Source organism: Bombina bombina, chromosome 2 (genome assembly GCF_027579735.1).
Source record: "Bombina bombina isolate aBomBom1 chromosome 2, aBomBom1.pri, whole genome shotgun sequence".
NCBI lineage: Eukaryota > Metazoa > Chordata > Amphibia > Anura > Bombinatoridae > Bombina > Bombina bombina.
Genome location: NC_069500.1, coordinates 415641665 through 415662262, shown reverse-complemented (window position 1 = coordinate 415662262; position 20598 = coordinate 415641665). Strand labels below are relative to the sequence as shown.

Below are 20598 nucleotides of genomic sequence, written 5' to 3'. Positions count from 1 at the left end.
ATCATGAAAGAAAAAAAAATTGGGTTTCATGTCCCTTTAAGTTTCCTTACCTACACCAACGCAGGACCACTTAGAAGTACACTTTTTTTTATAGAGGTGATATTTTCAGCGCGGATCCAATCTTCTTACAAGCCATATGGCTAGCATAAAGCCTTGCCTTTTGTGACTAGCCGTATGGCTTTCAAGAAGTACTGTAATCAGAAAGATACTGTTTGTTGTTTAAATATAGACCATTACCGTACTTGCGTTTTATAACATAAAAAGAAACCAAAGACAGAGACGATTGTGACTTACAAGTGGGAAAATTATATATATTTGTAAAATAAAATATAAAAAATTACTATTATAATAATAAACCCCCCAAATTTTTTTTTGATTCAGATAGAAGTCAATTTGAAAGTTGTTTAAAACTATATGTTCTATTATCAAATTTTCTTCATTCTCTTGTTATCCATTGCTAAAGGGACAACATTTGCACTACTGGCAGCTAGCTGAACACATCTAGTTAGCCAATCACAAGAGACAAATGTGTGCAGGCACCAATTAGCAGCAGCTCCCACTAGTGTATGATATGTGCATATTCATTTTTAACAAGGGATACTAAGAGAATGAAGCACATTTGAAAATAGAAGTGAATTTAAAAGTGTCTTAAAATTACACACTCTATCTGAATCATGCGAGTTTAATTTTGTCTTTCTTATCCCTTAAAATTTTTTTTAACAATAAGTTTGGATTTTGGATTTCTGTACACACACACGGTATATGAAGATTTGGGTAGTTTGTCAGCCTCAGAATGCTATGTTTATGAGAAATACTTTCTGGTGGGGGTACCCCATATTCTGTTGCTCTCAGTATTCTTTGTGGAGATGAAAAAAGGTTCAGTTTTTAAAGGAGGTTTGTTTGTTTTTTATTTAAAAAAAACAAAACAAAAAAACACTTTTAGGAAGTGTGACTAAGCCTTAAGGGGACACTGAAGTCAAAATACACTTACATGATTTAGAAAGAGCATGCAGTTTTTTTTTCTGAGTTCACAGGGTATACGTATACTAGTCTGTTATTGGCTGATGTCTGTCACATGATACAGGGGCTGTAAAATAGGAGAAAAAAATAGATAAATACTTTTGCCAGACTTTTTTTTATTTTTTTTTTTTATACGGCTTATTTGAAAGTGCCTTTGCATTGTCTTTTTATTATGCACTTGTTAACTATTCAATTCTACTGTATTTAGTGGTTACTCACTGACTTATTGCTGGACTTAAATACACCTCTTGAGCATAAAAACATAACTTTTTTTTTTTCCTCAGTATATGTACATTTTGTTTTACAAAAAGACCTAATGCATTTTAAAATACTCTTCCACACAACATGACTCTTGTGTCCCTTTTATCCTAAAAGTACTCCATACTTAAAGAAACTTCACTGATTCAATAGAACAGATTGTTTCCTGCAGATATTGGGTGTTTGGGAAAGGAGAGTTAAAGTGACAGTCTACTTGATTTTTTTTTTTATTTTTATTTTTTTAAATTTCATTTTTTTATTGTTGAAAAAGATAGATAACACATTTCATAACCAACATTTTTCTATTTATAAACTTATAACCTTTACGATTACCTGTTTATAATCCCCTGCAGGCCGCCCCTTATCTCTAACTGTTGTGCCAGATTTTAAAAAGCACTGAGATAAGAGGGCGGCCTGCAGGGGATTAGAAAAAGGTAACCATAGAAGAAAAAACTATATTAATATAACAGTGTTGGTTATGCAAAAGTGGAGAATGGAATGGGTAATGAAGGGATTATCTATCTTTTTAAACAATAACATTTTCAATTACACATTACATTACTGTTACTATTGACTAAGTAGTTAATAGACAACACACCCAGACATATATTTACTTTAATTTGACATTTTATCAAAATATTTTATAGAGTTTTTAAAGCAGTAGCCAAAACTTTTGACTAGAACATGTGCATCAGGGAACTGTTTCCTTAGGGTCCAGGTCAGCCATGGGCACTGAGTAGAGTTGAAATGGCATACACACTCCATGGGGAGGGGAGAGGTTCTGCTGTCAGCTAAGCCACTGAGATATGAATTGTAAACTAGACATCATAAATTAAAGTGATATTTTGGTGACTTAATGGATGGTTTATTTCTAGTCACAATTTTAAGTTATTCAGCTGACATTCTGGCAATTTAATATTAGAAATTAACTTTGCTAGTATCTTTAAATATGTCTTTTTTTTTTTTTTTTTTTAAAACAAGACCTTTTTCTTCAGTCTGTTTGTTTGGCAACAACCTTTTTTTGCTCTTTCTTTTACAGGTTGACTTTCTCCCCTGGCACCTGTGTGGGAAGTGCCACACACTCCCTAAACCAACAACGGCTTTTGCTTGCATTTTCCAGTGTTTCTTTTGTCAGCGAGTGCAGCAAAGTTGTAATTCTTCCAGTGCCAGCCCCGAGCTGAGTGAGGATCCACCGACCGAAATGGTGAAGATGACAAAATCAAAAACTTTCCAGGCTTATCTGCCAAACTGTCACAGAACTTACAGCTGTATACATTGTAGGGCACACTTAGCCAACCACGATGAATTAATATCCAAGGCAAGTGCTTTTTCTGTCATGCTAACAGTTTGCTCATCTGCCCATTTCTGATGTTAACGTTATGTTTTTACATGATTTCAATACCAGCTGCTTTTTAGATGAATGTATTTACAATAATAATAAAAAAAAACTAGTAAGGTTAGACAGCTCACACCCATCACACGCTCCTTACATAACAGATGTTATTGCACTGCATTTACTGGCCAGACATGATACATTCCATCATCATTATTCATCATAGGTTTTAGAGCAGTTAGTATGCTAGGTCTAGTTAGCTGCGTATCCGTTTTCTAACTTAGACGTGTCTTGTTTTTGTTTTTCATTTGAACTTTATTTTATCTTTGTCTTTATTATATTGTCTTTAAAGGGACAGTAAACACCTTGTAATTACAAGACATTTCTGTTGTTTAACTGTAGTATGTTTTTAAAACAAATTAACATCCTTTACTGTAATATAATTATTTTCTCCTACATTGGTGTATCCGGTCCACGGCTTCATCCTTACTTGTGGGATATTCTCTTCCCCTACAGGAAGTGGCAAAGAGAGCACACAGCAGAGCTGTCCATATAGCTCCCCTCAGGCTCCGCCCCCCCCAGTCATTCTCTTTGCCGCTCTGAACAAGTAGCATCTCCATGGGGGTGGTAAAGAGTATGTGGTGTTAGTTGTAGTTTTTTATTTCTTCTATCAAGAGTTTGTTATTTTAAAATAGTGCCGGTTTGTACTATTTACTCTACAGCAGAAAGTGATGAAGATTTCTGTTGAGAGGAGTATGATTTTAGCACCAGTAACTAAAATCCATTGCTGTTCCCACGCAGGACTGTTAAGCCTGCAAACTGTTCCCCCCAACTGATGTTCTCTGGTTATCTGCTTCAGGTATGATCAGTCATGTTTCTAACAAGACCATGTAATGCTAGAAGACTGTCAGAAATTCCCTCTGGGATTGCTAAGCCATTTTTTTTTTTCTTTCTAATAGACTCTATATAAAATGATGGCTTATATTTAGGGCTCTATGCTGGTTGACACTATTGTGGGCTTTAAAATCGATTGCTTTTTAGCATGTTTTTCACTATAAATAAGGTGTTTTTTCAGATACACAAGCGTCTGGCAGCCATGCCAGATATTCAGGGTTTGTACAGGCTTTAGTCAGAATCAAGCCTGTCTACAGACCTGTGGCTCCTCCATGCAGTCTAAATTTAGTTCTTTCAGTTCTTCAAGGGGTTCCGTTTGAACCTCTACATTCCATAGATATTAAGTTACTATCTTGGCAAGAGGAGAAGTCAAAAGGCGACTGCGACCTCTCTGTCTTTCTGGCTGAAAAGCATCATCCGGTTGGTTTATGAGACTGCTGGAAGGCAGCCTCCTGAACGAATTACAGCTCACTCTACTAGAGCTGTGGCTTCCACATGGGCTTCCAAGAATGAGGCTTCTGTTGAACAGATTTGTAATGCAGTGACTTGGTCTTCACTGCATACGTTTGCCAAATTTTACAAATTCATTACTTTTGCTTCTTCGGAGGCTATTTTTGGGAGAAAGGTTTTGCAAGCAGTGGTGCCTTCCGTTTAGGTTACCTGACTTGTTCCCTCCCTTCATCCGTGTCCTAAAGCTTTGGTATTGGTTCCCACAAGTAAGGATGAAGCCGTGGACTGGATACACCAATGTAGGAGAAAACAGAATTTATGTTTACCTGATAAATTTCTTTCTCCTACGGTGTATCCGGTCCACGGCCCGTTCTGGCATTTTGGTCAGGTTTAAATTTATTTTTTGTAAACTACAGTCACCACTTCACCTTATGGTTCTCCTTTTTCTCCTAACCGTCGGTCGAATGACTGGGGGGGCGGAGCCTGAGGGGAGCTATATGGACAGCTCTGCTGTGTGCTCTCTTTGCCACTTCCTGTAGGGGAAGAGAATATCCCACAAGTAAGGATGAAGCCGTGGACCGGATACACTGTAGGAGAAAGAAATTTATCAGGTAAACATAAATTCTGTTTTTCAATAGCCAAACTTCACCTACCATTTACCCTATTTGGAGAAGCCATTTAGTCCACAGACAAAAAGGCTATTATAAAAATTAGTATACAATTGTTTTCCAGTTGTTAAAGCCACTTGGGGATAAATATATAGCAGCGTTCGTCTTGGAAAGTCAGTTGTGTGCATCTCAAGTTCCGAAAATTAGAAATTGCTCAATTTTCAGAGCTAAATTAAATATATTGTAAAGTTTAATTCCTCATAACTAAACATATTTTATACAAAAATCACAAGGTGTTTATTGTTCCTTTTAAAAAGTATTAAACGTAGGATCTTTTGCATTGTCAGCAAATATTTTCTTAAGGAGACAGTCGAGTCAAAATTAAACTTTCGTGATTCAGATAGGGCATGCAATTTTTTTTATTTTTTTTATATTTTTGTTTTTAATTATTGTATTTCAACAGTTATAAAATTTCATACAATTTCAGAGGAAGCAACATAAAGGAAGGGCAAAACAAGTAATTAGAAACCCAACAATATTTTACATTTCATATCTTGATATGCCCAAAAGAAAAAAACAGAAAAAACAAAAGAAAAAACAATAATAAAAAAAAAAAAAAAGGGTAAACCCCTTCTGTAAAGTTTAAGAGCTTTCAACCTCTGTTAATCTTAACATATTGTTTCAGTCCGATACTCCTCGAACTTCATCATTAACTGTTGAAATACATTTTTCCTTTTTCTTTATTCCCCCCCCCCTTGACAAAAGACATATACAATTCAATGCAGCCATTGCAACACTCAGCAAGACAGAACAAAAAAAAAAAAAAAAAGGGAGAAATAAAAATAGAATTTTACCAGAGGCCAAGCAAAACCAATTCAGTATTTCTGAATGGATATATTAAACTGTCAATTTCATTCGAGGGAAAAAATCTAATAAAAACAGACCACTTTCTGAAAAACAGAATAATATCCCTTTCTTCTTCCAGATTGGTGTCTATTTGTTCCAGAATACATTGTTTTTTAAGGCAGTTTTTGACCTCTTGGATACTGGGGACTGACCTATTTTTCCATTTTTTTAAGATTAAGTATCTTGCTGCTAAAATAGCTAAGTTAACTAATTTAGTATTTATTAGTCGGTCTTCCGATTCTTTCCATAGAAAAATATGTGCTGGCAAGAGAGTCAAAGGGGAGATTCCTAATGTATTAAGCCAATATTGTACCTTCAGCCAAAACTGTTGAATTTTTGGACAATTCCAAAGCATATGTAGAAGATTGGCCGATGGTAAAGAACATCTAGGGCATAGATTAAATTCAGTGTTCCTACATCGCACAGCTTTTTCAGGAGTGAAATAAGTCATAAGTAATAATCTTATATGGGATTCTCTCCAAGATGAGGAGAGAGTAATTCTTAAGACCTCAGATAGTGAATATTGAATTAATTCAATATCCCCCAAGTTCTGCGATAGAGCCACCGCCCAATTATCAAGTAATTTTTCCAAGCTAGAATTGCCTTTTGAGGAGATTAGGTCTCGATATATGGGGGAAACTGACATTAGGCCATTTTTAGCTAAAACTAGCCATTTCTCTACATTTCCCAATGACCAAGTCCAACCAAATTTATCGACTAGGGCATGCAATTTTAAACAACTTTCCAATTCACTTTTATCATCAAATTAGCTTTGTTCTCTTTGTATTCATAGCTGAAAGCTAAACCTAGGTAGTAATTTCTAAGCTCTTGAAGGCCACCTCTTATCTCAATGCATTTGACAGTTTTTCACAGCTAGTTCATGTGTGCCATATAAAATTGTGCTCACGCCCGTTGAGTTACTTATGAGAGGGCACTGACAATAGAACTGAAATAAGGAGGCTGTCTGTAATCGCCTCTGTGATTACAAGGTAATCACATAGGTAAAAAAAGAATTACTATAATCTTGTTGGTTACGCAAAACTGGGGCATGGGAAATAAAGGTATTATCTATCTTTTTAAACAATAACAATTTTGGAGTAGACTGTCCCTTTAATGCATTTGTTTGTCCCTTTTAAGATTTTTTACTTATTTAATTAATATATGTGACAATATGCAAATTAATATAACTACTTTCAAATGAACAGTTATTTGTAGACCAATGTTTTGTCTTGCACAAGTGCTAGTATGTTCTAGCATTAAAAGGTGTGATGATGTATGACGTGTATTAAAGGGACATGAAACACAAAGTTTTCCTTCATGATTCATATAGAGCATACGATTTTCAGCACATTTCTAATTTGCTTCAAGATCTTAGTACTCCTTGTGGTAGGAGCAGCGATGAGCTACTAGAAGCTAGCTGGACACATTGGGTGAGCCAATGACAAGAGGCATATATGTGCAGTCACCAATCAGCAGCTAGCTCCAAATAGTGCATTGCTGCTCCTACCTACCTAGGTATTCTTTTAAATAAATGATACAAAGAGAGCTAAACACATTTAGATAATAGAACAGTAAATTGGAAAGTTCTTTTAAAATTACATGATCTATCTGAATCTGACTTTACTGTCCCTGTCATGTACAGACAGAAAAAAAAACTTATGCAAGCTGCTCTTCCCACATATATCTGTCCTCCATCACATTTACACTTGAAAGGGATTATTACTATTTTCCGTTCAACATACTGAACAATGTCTACCTGGTTCAGACACGATTTTCATCTTCTATGAGAGACAGCTCATGCACCCACCAAGCAATACAGATATAATCAAAACACCAGGGTTAAATAACCTTTTCCTTCTTTTATTGTAAAATAGTTTTACTAAATAAACATTTAGTTTATTTTGCATGTAGTTTTTACTTTCAATTCCAGCTCATGATCAGGCTATCATATTTATAGTCTAACAGGAGTTTGAATCTAAGCCATTACGCGTGAGCACTATTGAGCATGCTGGATTAGTAGAGTATGCTCATATTGTATTGTCTTCGTGTGGCTTCTGTATTCTTCCTAAAGCAATTTATTGGACAATGATTCATAGAGTTTACAATTAATAATTTACAATTATTCCCCTGGCTGGATAAGCTCGTAGACTTATTTACAATAATAGTTGCACTGTTGTGGAAAGGGGCATCACTGGGATATTCATCGTGACTGAATTATTTCTTCTGAATGGCATTGAATATTAATAATTATGACTAACACGATTTTTCACATAAACAGATGTACCTCTTTTTTAATGATTTAAGGTGAGAACATGATGATTTCTAATGATACTTTTTTTTTTTTTCTGCAGTCATTTCAGGGAAGTCAAGGAAGAGCCTACCTCTTTAATTCTGTGTAAGTGTAGCTGGCTTTGTATTCTAAATTTATTTGCATTTTGTACATTGAAGACTGCTGACGTTCAATAAAGGGATAGTGGCATTTTAAAAAAATAATTTTGTTGCATCTAAGGAAATTTTAAAACGCATACCTTTTTTGTGTATTAAAGGGCCAGTAAAACTAGCAAATAATGTTATATAATTCTACACATAGTGCAGAATTATATAACATTAGCTTAGCGCAGGGCTCGACAAACCCAGGAGCCTGGGAGCCACTGGCTCCTATAATTTTACCCCTGGCTCCTAATTTTTTGGGTTGTTCATATCTATTTACAAATACCACTGTCTGGCTCCTAAATATTTTTACTGGCTCCTACATTTTAAACAGGTTTCTAAAGCAAATTGTTAAATATTTAGCAAAGAAAACAGAACGCCGCTCCTGGCTCTACTGAGCAGGTCTGTTTTCTTCTGCCAAGCGCATTGTGGGCACGCTGTCTAGTCACAGCGCTCCCGATTGTGCTATTAAAATCAACGTAGTTCACTCCCGCTCTGGTCTTAAAAGCTACATTGCGTTTAATAGCACAATTGGGCTGGCTGTGATTAGACAACGTGCCCAGATGCGCTTAGAAGAAGAAAACAGACCCGCTCAGTAGAGCCTGGAGCGGCGTTCTGTTTTCTTTGCTAAATATCTATCTAACAATTTGCTTTAGAAACCTGGCGCTAAGCTAATGTTATATGATCTTGCACTATGTGCAGAATTATATAACATTATTTGCTAGGTTTACTGGCCCTTTAGGCAAAAAAAAAAAACCAACAACTTTGTCCTGAAAGTGTTTAGTGTTATCTGAGCGTATTGTTGCCGCTTCATAGTCTTTACTTTCCTATCCAAGCACTCTTTGTACATTAAAGGGACATTAAACACTAAAGGTCACTAGTGTGCAGCCAATGGCTGTGTAGAATAAAACATTGCTCTGTACTTCCATTTATAACCGGAACTGAAAAGCTCACAATTTCAGAATGGAACAGTAAAAGGGGACAAAATAAATATGTAGGTGGTATATGGCAGTTTTTTTATCTTACCATCTAAACGTGTTTAAAGGGACACTAAACCCAAATTTTTTTCTTTCATGATTCAGATAGAGCATGCAACTTTCTAATTTACTCTTATCAATTTTTCTTTGTTCTCTTGTTGTCTTTATTTAAAAAGCAGGAATGTGATGCATAGGAGCCGGCCTATTTTTGGTTGAGAACCTGGGTTATGCTTGCGTATTGGTGGGTAAATGTCAGCCACCAATAAGCAAGCACTATCCCTGGTGCTAAACCGAAAATGGGCTGGCTGCTAAGATTTACATTCTTGCTTTTTAAATAAAGATAGCAAGAGAACTAACAAAAAATAATAGGAGTAAATTAGAAATCTACTTAAAATTTCTTGCTCTATCTGAATCATGAAATAAAAAATGTGGGTTTAGTATCCCTTTAATGTGCCTTTTTTAAAGAGTTTGACTGCACATGGTAAACATTTTGAGGATTTATATTTTGAGTGTAATGTTGCTTCAGTGTTGTCACTAGTGACCACATTCCACTTTTATTTGTTTAAAAAAAAATGTGAGATTGTAGGAGTCCCTGCTCTTTGTTTAAATGTAAAGAGCTTGGGGTAAAGCCTTGGCTTTACACAGTCTGTAATGTAAAGGCGTGTTCAGGTCATGTTCTAATTAATAATCTTATGAGTGCTTTGTCAAAACTGTGGGCTATAAAAAGATCCAGTTGGGGGGAAAATGCTGAGACATAGTGGTTGCTCTCACTTGACTGCACCTGGTGCGCATTGCATCTGGTTTGAATGGGTGCCAGGCAATTTTTTTTTCTTTCTAAAGGGCTTTATAAGCAGGAAATTATATTGGGGGCAGATACTTGATTACTATGTGTGTCCCTTTCACGGACGGATTAACAAAATATCTGAAACACTCATACTATTCATATAAGTCTGCCAAGGATTTGCAAACTGGAATCTGGCTTAACTAACCTGCTATTCCCTCATGTGTGAGAAATGCAGTTCTGTGATAGTTTTTTTTGTTTTCTACCTCTTAAAGGTAAAGAACATTATATGTTACCTTAGTTTTTTCCATAATGAGAATAATTGAAGTTCTACATCTTATTCTACCTAGATAATGATTTCCAGATTTTGGAGAGAGCATTAAAGAGACAGCAAACACAAAAAGGTCATACATATGAATGCAGTAACTAAGCTTATTAAATGGACATGAACCTCAAAATTTTTATTTAATTTGTTAGAGCATTACATTATAGAGATTTTTTTTTTCAATGTACTTCTGTTATCAAGTGCACTTTGTTATTTTGGTATCCTTTGTTAAAAAGCCTATTTAGATAGAAGCAGTGCACTACTGGGAGCTAGATGATGATTGATGGCTACACACACTCACATTCTTCTGCTCCCAGTAGTGCATAGCTGCTCTGGCGCTGATGTTTTTATATGCAAGCAACAGTGCGCTAATAAAATGCTCCTACACATTAGAGTGTTTAGTTTTTACACATAAATGTCCCTTTTAAAAATAAAAAAATGCACATAAAGGTTGCTTTTAAAGCAGTTAGCTCAGCACAAACCAGTATCTCCTGTAAATTGCAATATCGGTGTTGATATCACTAGCTGATGACATTGGCGACCGCTCTATTTAAGGACCATTAAATACAACAGAATTGTATCATCTCCACATGCAATAGCACTTCCTCTCAATTTCAAATGATCACTATTTATTTTTAAATTTTTTTCCTGAGAATTTTCAACAATTTCTTACATTCTCCTGCCCACTGTACCATGTGACAGCCATCATACCAATTGCAGGCTTGTATTTGTATACACTGTAAACTAGTGCACATGCTCAGTACGAGTTGCCTCTTAAAGTGTTCGTATAAAAAAACGAAGCACAAACCGAAAATGAGAGTAAATTGTAAAGTTGTAAAATGACCTACCTGCTTTATCTGAATCATGAGTTTCATTTTAACTTTAGTGTCCTTTTTAATGTTAAGAACATGCTCCTTCACTACACACACATGTAAAAAGTAGCTTTATTAATGGCCTGCACCTCCATTTTTATAAAAAGGGGGGGGAAACCAGAAAGCTGTAATACATTTTGAAATTTCCTGTTTTAAATGGAACTAAGAAACAAAGTAACTTTAATCTCCCCGTTTAGATGGTATTTGTTTTGGATTTTAACTAATGCTTATTATAAAGACTGGTTTGCAAAAACATAACCAGATCTAGAAAGAAAGAAAAAAGATGATCTGTTACCTTTTTTTTTTTTTTTTTTTTAGTGAGGGGGTCATCCCCAAGAGAGTAAATAGTTTACAATTTTGAGCATAAATGATTTGTCTTCCTTTAAAACAATTGCTAAATGTTTTTATTCTCCATCTTTAAACATATGAATGAGATCTAAAAGGCTAGACTCAAAGGACGAGTTTTTAACCCCCCCCCCCCCCCCCATGTGTAATCATATTTAGTTGATCAGTTGTAGCATGATTTGTTTATTTGGTTTGTTAAAGGGACATAATACTCATATGCTAAATCGGGGTTCTTCAAACCACGGGTCAGGACCCATTACTGGGTCGCAACACCATGTTTACTGGGTCATGGCTTGTGTGTGTCTGTGGCATGAGAGTGTGTGTGTGTGGTGTGTCTGTGGCATGAGAGTGTGTGTTATTAAAACACTTTGAAGTTTGACTACAATCAGGAATAAAGTACACACACATTTTAGTCACTTTGCAAAAATTGTAGCTAACTTGTATATTAGTTACTAATATTTTCAAACAAAGTATAAAAATAGGGTCGCGAAGATATGTGGTATCATGACACGGTCTTGGGGAAAAAAGTTTGAAGAACCCTGTGCTAAATTACTTGAAACTGATGCAGTATAACTGTAAAAAGCTGACAGGAGAATATCACCTGAGAATCTCTATGTAAAAAAAGGAAGATATTTTACCTCACAATTTCCTTAGCTCACCAGACTAAGTCCTATGTAAAGAGTTATACTTTAGCTGCTGTCCAGCTGCAGGTTAAAAAAAAAAAAAAAAAAGAAGAAATTAACTGCAGCCAATCAGCATCAACAGTGCTGAGGTCATGAACTCTTTTACTGTGATCTCATGAGATTTCATAGTAAACTTCCTTAAACTGAATAGGGAAATAACATGTGCGTGAGGCTCACTCCCTTTCAGGTCCCGGGACAGACATACTGATTTGCTGCTTAAAGTCCTTTACAATGGGGTGTGAATACTTAGGACATTTTGAGGTAAAATATCTTTCTTTTTTTACATAGAGATGTTCAGGTGATATTTTCTAGTCCGCTTTTTACAGCTATGCTACATCACTTTCAAGTGTTTCAACATTTGGGTATCATGGCCCTTTAAATTACTTTTTCTATCCCTTTCTGCCGTCATTCCATTTACTATTTTAAAAGCTAATTAAGTGTAATTGCTGAACAAGTTTAAAGACCCACAAAATGATCTGATCCATCTAAAAGAATATATAAAAATGTATTTCTGTGCCTTGTGTTTTCTTTTTTTTTAAATGGGCATTCATGTTCTGAATACATCAACTATTTTTAAGCAATCATGCCCCAAGGAAAAAGTGATGCAACTTAGACGCTACTAGCTGCTTCAAACTAGACCCGTGCATGTTTGGAAGGTGGTGACCCTTGTCTAAAGTGTATTTAGTATTGTTTTGTGGTAACGTCTTGTAAAAGCCTCTCTTCTGGTTAGGATGGTTGGGACAGTCCATGCAGCTTCTTTCTGGGGCTCTTTTCTATAGCCTGCTAACAACATATGGAGCATAGATGGTGTTTTCAAAGCTTAAAGGTCAGCATCTATATTACAGTCATTGTCCCATGATTCTGAACAAGAACCACCTGCTTTTGTAACCCATGTTAAATATTTAATAGACAAGGTAAGATCATTATAAGCCGTTAACTGTTTTCTTTTACTCTACAGGGTGAATGTGGGCTGTGGTCCAGCAGAAGAAAGGGTTCTTCTAACCGGTCTACATGCAGTAGCTGATATTTACTGTGAGAACTGCAAAACCACACTTGGTTGGAAATATGTGAGTCTTAATATATTATTATAGAGTACTCCCATCTAAACACATATTAAAGAGACAGTATACACCAATTTGCATATGCATGTAATAGACACTACTATAAAGAAGAATTTGCACACATACTGATCTAAAAATCCAGTATAAAACCTTTTTAAAAATTTACTTAGAAGCTCCAAGTTTAGCACAGTTGATGAGGTTAGGCTGGGACACCCACTGAATGGGGCTGGGAAATCAGGCAGATCAGACACTACCTACTTCCTTACATATGATTAGACAAACTGGAGCCAGCAGTAGTCTGTAAACAAGCGTATACATCTGACACTTAGGGGCTTGTTTTTGAGTCTAAAACACAGTTTCTCAACCGTGGTCCTCAAGTACCCCCAACAGGCCAGGTTTTCATTATAGCTGAACCGGTGCACATGTGAAGTAATCAGCTTATCCGTAACCATGGTTACTAACCTGCTCTCGCCCATCAGCTGATTATTTCACCTGTGCACTGTTTCAGCCATAATGAAAACCTGGCCTGTTGGGGGTACATGAGGGCCACTGTTGAGAAACAATGGTCTTAAAAGCAGCACAATTTTATTTTAAAAAAAACAAAAAAAATAAACTATACATTGTTACAAAAACACTCCCAGATGGACTGTATAAATGGATCCTCGACAAAACATTTATGCAAAGAAAAAATCTAGTGTACAATGTCCCTTTTAAAGGTCTTGTGGTTTGCAACATTTTGAAATTGTTTAACTGCCCCTAGAAAACCTAGGTTACAACATGGTGGGCATCTAGTACATTATTCTAGCTAGCATTTATTTAGTGTTTAAAGGGATATGAAAGCCAAAAATCGTGTTTTGTGATTCAGACAGAGCATGCAATTTTTTAAAAAAAAGTTTCCAATTTATTTATGTTATAAAATTTGCTTTGTTCCCATTGTTTTCTTTGTTGAAGCGATACCTAGGTTTATTTGGAGCACTACATGACCGTAAATAGTGCTGCCACCTAGTACTTTTGCAAAACTGCTGCCATAAAGTGCTCCAGACACATGCACGCTCCTGAGCTTACATCCCTGCTTTTTAACAAAAGATACCAAGTTAAAAAATGTGATAATAGAAGTAAATTAAAAAGTTGTTTAAAACTTCATGCTCTATCTGAATAATGAAAGAAACGTGATTGTTTACTTACAGCAACCTTTACATTCTTGATTCTTTATTACATTTAGTAAGCTGTCCAATGTTTTTTATTTAACATTCTGGGGTTCAGGCAATGTATTTGTGTCCCATTTTATGGATAACCTTTTTGTTTTTTTAAATAAATGTAATAGTTGAACTTTGTTTTTCTTTTGTTCTCTCTTCCTGCTTATCCACAGGAACACGCCTTTGAAAGCAGTCAGAAATACAAGGAAGGAAAGTTTATCATCGAACTGGCTCACATGATAAAGGACAATGGCTGGGAGTGAGCTAAATGAACGGAGTCTGTGACGTGTACATTAGACAATGTGATTTTTCATCAGACAGCTGAAGATATTAATGAAGTTCTAAGCAAGAAAAAAACTCACAAGACTGGTAGAGTAGTTCATGGGCACAAGGTGGTCAAATTTTCCTTGCCACGTGGTCATTTTTTACAGCTTTTTTTCTCTTTAACCCTCTGTGAACATGCTAGTGTGTGATTAGCTGTTTTTTCCCCCAGATACTACTACAGGGACCTGCAATGGTGGGAAAGGATTTTGCTTTCTCCAAATGCATAGTCAGAGAGATCTAGTTTAACCTTGTAACTTTTTTTTTTTTTAGGCTTGCAGTTATTTTTGTGCATGTCTGTATTCTACATTTTCTCTCTCAGACTAAGAATCGTGCATCATAACTCAGAAACTGAATAAGTAATTGTGCACCTGTCCAAAGGAAAAAAGAAGAGAATTATGTGCAAGATTTTTTTTCTTTCTTTTAAAAACCCTTTGCTACATGTATATATGACAATATTGTAGTACAAAGACTTTCATTTATGATTGTTTGCAAAATCTGTTCACTTCACTGTGAAGGCTTAAGAAGCAAGATGAACGAGATGTACAGCGATATTAACGCCTTCAATGGGAGATCAAGCATTTAACCCCCTTTAGTGTCAGAAGAAGCTTTCTATAAAGGGGCAGGACTGATGTTAAAAAGCTTCAACTTCCAAGCGTGTAATTTAGTTTACAGATGTTTAAGAAACGGTAAAAAAAGAGTCTGGGACTCTCTGCTGGTTTGGGAAGAAGTTGCAGGAAACCATGTTTGTTTTTTTCCCTGCAAATGTTTTTGCTTCTGTTCAATCTGGTGAAATATATGTATTTTTTTTTCCCCTTTGGGGGTGGGGGACAACTTCTGCTTACCCAGTGTGTTAGATATCACTCTGTATAAGTCCCTATAGTTGCCAAGACAACTTTATAATTGCAAAATTGTTTAACAAAAATGATTCCTATATAATGTTGGCACGTACATTTGATATTATTTTATGGCTGGTTCCATAAACCATTGCAGGTTTAATTTAATGCACTGGACAAAGAGGGCATTTGAAATAAGTTATTAATGTTGCTCCTGAATTTTGCACACTAGCATTTTGGAAACGTTCACATAGCTAAGCCTATTTGTACACTATTAGATACCATATTTTCTTTTGTAGAATAGTTCATGTAAATCCTAGGATTGGGGTGGTTTGCTGGTTGAATCATTTCTTTCATAATGTGTGTTTTTTTTTTTTTTGTTTTTTTTTTGTGTAAAATCATTGAAAGTGTTAAAAAAACAAACAAAAAAAACACAAGATGTCTATGAAACATAGATTAAACAACTCCTAACATAGGCTTCTCTGCTGCTGATGAATCTGGATGAAGTGAAAAGGTGCTTGTTCTTAAATGCTCCATTAACTAATGTGTGCATTTTCAGCCTTATTTTGCAGTGCTGCTTTTTAGAAAGGTTCCGCTTTTTCTCTTCATACATGATGCATGTCGCACTTCCCCTAGTAGCTGCCAACAGGACGTTTGCTAAATCCTTTTAGCTTATGGCTTTGTGTTTGTCTGTAATGCAGTCTTGCATGTTAGCTAGCTGGTCAGGACTGGCTAAATTTAGCCAAATTCTAGCCACAGTTCTGTCCTGTAAGAAAGCACATTACTGAATTGTAAACATAGATCTGTGGGTTTGCAGGACAATTTATTTTTATATACAACACTACAATTACTGTAAGCACTTTGACTTAAATAATATGGGAATTCTTGCAATAGAAACTGTGTTTCTTCCCCAAATATTTACTATATGATTCTCTAAACTATTTCAGTAAGATAAAATAATTAATGCTGCTTAATGCATTCTCTATAGATGTTCGCTGGATTGCACTTTAATCATAAGGTATGCTTCAATTTCTATTATTGCTTAAAGATAGTTCAAGATATGAAACCTCTTTTTTCAGTGCATTGTTGATTCATGTACAGAATTACTTTAGACTAAATCTATTATGTAGTTGCAAATTTGCCTTTTTATGCAACAAAATATTGTACCTATCTCAATTGCCCATTAACTCCATCCCTGCTTAGAAACCATTTGCTGTGCAATCGCTACAGGCGGTGGAGACGATAACTGTATATGTGTGTCTATATGTGTAATATTAATATATATATATATATATATATATATATATATATATATATATATATATATATATATATTATGTTGGTTATCTTAAAATGGGGTAATCTTTGTATGCAATGTGCTAATGTCAACCCTTTAAAAAAGGTTTTTGCCCTTTTGGTTGTCAACGGGTTAACTTAATTAGTAGTGCAGAGATGTATTCTACATAAGATTGTTTAATTGAATTATATTTTCTAGAATTCCTAACCATTACCACCCCATGCTCTCTGCTGTTTAACTCTGTGCTTATGATTATGGCAAATATTGCTTACAATTTTTTATGTAACCAAATCTATTCAGCTGCCATCAAAAGCCAGTTCTTGCCTCATGAACAAAGCACCCGCTTAAAAAAAACTCCTGGTTGTGGCTAAGGTAATACACGGGTCAGTCTGGTCACTGATCCTATTTTTTTTTTTCCAGCAATTTGCATAAAACTTGAAATATATATAAAAATGAAAAAAAAAGCATTTTCCATTTAACCAATTTTTGTACATAATATGGATAATATTTAAAATGATTTTTGTTTTTTTTTGTGTGTTAATGTGTGAAAAGTTTGTTTTTGTTATACCTTTCCATACTTTTTTATGATCATTGTAGTGACTTAACATGTGCGGATGTTTGTGTGCGTGCGTATTTTAATAAGCTGTATTCAAAAGCTATTGTGAAATCGGTTTTCACCCTTTGTTTTCATCTTCAGTGTCTCCATGCCCTTATTGACGAACCAACTCCACAATGTAGGCAGGGGGGTGCAGGGAAACAAAGGTACCTTTTTTTTTTTTTTTTTTTTTTTAGGAGTGTATATTTTACCCAGAATACATGCTTAGTCTGTCTGCTATAAAATGACGTTTTACGCCCCATTGGCAAAACAGTTTAGTAGCTAAAAGGACTCTGACACCTGTTACTCCATCTATAGACCTAAAATGTAATGGAGCGTATCCCTTTGCAGAGTGAATTCTTTGAGCTCTAGTGCGCTGGAGATCAATGTGCAACGAGCATGTGGGGTTTCCCACATACAGTTACTTGATGTTCTGATGTCATACTTCATCTGTTTACTGCATATTTATATCTTCATCTGTTTAAAGATTTTTTTTACTCTGGTAACTGAGTAACTCTGGTAAATACTTTTTCTGTCTTTGTACTATCTATATTCAAGTGTTCTTAACCTGTTATTCCCAAAGCAGCTTGCTGCACATAGCAATGCGATCACAGTAGTTAAAAGGTTATCACATTTTTTTTTCCTCTCCTATACTCCTGTCATTCTTTTTTTTTTCTTTTTTCTTACAACAGTCATTTCTCCAGCACCTAAAGTTTCTGTATTGAGAGAGAACCAGGAGTTTGTGGCATTGATCTTTTTAAAGAATGTTTCTTTATTTAAGGCACATAGGTTTCCTCACACACATCCTCATTAGTTTTTTTTTTTTTTTTTAAATCCAGTTTCTATCCTTGGCATTGAAGAGCAACATCTCCACCAGAGCAATATGAAAATAAATAAAACTGGGCACTGTTTGAAAGTATATTGTGAATATCTGTAAGCTTTTGCAGATTCTCTATATGTTTTTGATGATGGTTCAGGCAAGGTTAGTTCATCTCTTTGCAGACCCTCTGTAGAGTTAAAGGGACAGTCTACACTTTCTTAAAGTCTTACTTTAAATTAAACTGCAAATAGCCTCCTGCAACCTTTCTATATCATGCAGCAGTCACAGTAAAAAAGTTATTTTAAAATGACTATTGTTGCTGGTCACTTTGAAATGGCTGCCAAGGTCTGCCCACTGATGACATCACAATCTTGGCTGCATCTATGCACTCTGCTAAATAGCATTGACAGTCTGATAAATCCAATTAGTGATATTTCTGTAACTAGTGAAGCCTTTAATGCAGCCTGTGTCGTGATGTCATCAGTGAGCAGAGCTTTGCAGCCATTTCAAAGGTAACAAACAAGTCATTTTAAAATACCTTTTTTTACTGTTACTGCTGCGTGATATAGAGAGGGTGCAGGAGGATATTTGCAGCTTAATCTAAAGTAAGACTTTAAGATGTAGACTGTCCCTTTAAGGAATGATAGGTCACTACTTTTGGATGAGTTGCTGAGTTCATATGGATAATCCATAGTGTTAGGCACCTACAGAGCAGTGCTCCAGCACAATTAGCCACCAAGGCAACTGAATTCTGATACTGCATTTGAAGATACAATTTTTCTGTCCGTTCTACTGAGTGAGAGGAATTACTGCATGATATGATGCATTACACATAGTATAAGCCGCAAAGTCACTTTATTTACACTCAGTGCTTTCTTTTTTTAAGCAGACATAGCTTTGTTGTTCTGTCTAGCAATATTGTACAACACTTGTGTGATTGTTTGTTTCACGTTGTATTCTATTTGAGATATCACAATAAAAAGCTTTAATCAGCAATTCTGTGTCTTATTTGCTACATCACTGGCTTAAAAATATTCTTTTGTACAAATTAACGTAGAGTTCATATATGAATTTAGGACATTGTTTCTTTCCTATGGCATGTAGAGTCCACAATTTCATTCTAATTACTAGTGGGATATTCAACTCCTGGCCCGCAGGAGGAAGCAAAGAGCACCCCAGCAGAGCTGTTAAGTGTCACTTCCCTTACCCATAATCCTCAGTCATTCTCTTTGCCTCTGTCACGGGAGGATGTACAAAGATGGTGTCAGAAGATTTAATCCTTTTAATGGGTACTTTTCCCTGCAAGCAAGAATTCGGGCTATGCTGTGTCCATGTCAATCTTTTTAGTAAGAGTAATGGTGGCTTTTAGCAGATAGAAGATGGTGAGGTAGTCTTTGCTTAACTTTTAACATTAATGCTACCCTGTTATAGAAAACCAGGGTTGGTTACTCTGCATTTTCTTTCTCTACAGGTCCCTGATAGATATGGTAATCTGTCACACCTAGAAGTGCTCCTGTCCTACAACCGAACAGGTAAGTATCTTTTTACCTTCCAGGTGGGAGGACAGCACTTAAAGAGTTAAGGTCAAGGATTCCTGGTGGGGATTAGACCTATCCCTTCCAATAGACACATGGCAGGGTCATTTTGGGCCGTGGAGGCATCTTTAATATGGAAAAGGGCACAAGGAGTTTTTTATTTATTATATATGGAGAGGCTGGTCTGGCATAGGGAATTTCGGATACCTATTTCATGAGTGGGGTTAGCGAAGTATATAAGATGAGACTTATGTGTTTCACATTTTAGATCTATGACCGGACTAACCGTTGTGTTTTTTTTTTTTTTGTGTGTGTGTTTTTTTTGCTCCTTGGGAGTCACGGAGGTGTTGCGCTTTTTCGTCACTCTGTTTCGCAGCAACAGGGTGGAGTTCCTAGGCACGATAATAGACTCTGTCCATAAAGATATTTCTCACATATCAGCAGCACAGGAAGCTTACGTCCACCTGTCTTGCTCTATAGTCCTCCACAAGCCAGTCGGCTCAATGTATGGAGGTGATAGATCTCATGGTGTCAAGCATTGATGTCATCCTATTCGCCAGGTTCCATCTCAGACCTCTTCAATTGTGCATGTTGAGACAGTGCAACGGCAATCATTCAGATGTATCACAGCTGATATCCATGGATGCTCGGACTCTGAACTCCTTCTCTTGGTGGATCTGTCCGGAGCAACTGTCCATGGGGACATCCTTCTTGAGACCATCCTGGGAGATTGTGACCACGGATGCCAGTCTGACAGGATGGGGAACTGTTTGGGGTGGCAGGATGGCACAAGGATGGTGGTCCAGGGAGGAGTCTCTCCTTTTTCCGATCAACAGAACTACGAGCAATTTACAATGCTCTGAAGGCATGGCCTTCTCTGGAGTCGGTCAGTTGCATCAGATTCCTGACGGACATTACCTCGGTGGCTTACATCAACCATAAGGGGGGTAAGAGGAGCTTCTTTACAATGAGGGAGGTGTCTCGGATTCTGGAGTGGGCGGAGTCCCACAACTGCTTGCTCTCAGCCATTCACATACCAGGTGTGGACAACTGTG

General features: G+C 36.2%; 1 protein-coding gene across 4 annotated transcripts in view; it reads left to right on the top strand.

The window, feature by feature from the left end:
* The window catches only part of YPEL1 (yippee like 1), a 29831-nt gene extending 10827 nt beyond the window's left edge, over positions 1-19004 (top strand). For 3 of the 4 annotated variants that reach the window (XM_053701936.1, XM_053701937.1, XM_053701938.1), the window contains 5 exons: positions 2318-2596; positions 7821-7864; positions 12841-12949; positions 14313-17355; positions 18028-19004. In XM_053701936.1, the coding sequence (XP_053557911.1) occupies positions 2480-2596; positions 7821-7864; positions 12841-12949; positions 14313-14402 (360 nt within the window). In that variant the 5' untranslated portion in view covers positions 2318-2479 and the 3' untranslated portion in view covers positions 14403-17355; positions 18028-19004. The remainder of the gene's footprint in view (positions 1-2317; positions 2597-7820; positions 7865-12840; positions 12950-14312; positions 17356-18027) is intronic. The other variant, XM_053701939.1, reaches the window with a different exon arrangement.
* The last annotated feature ends 1594 nt before the right edge of the window (positions 19005-20598 follow it).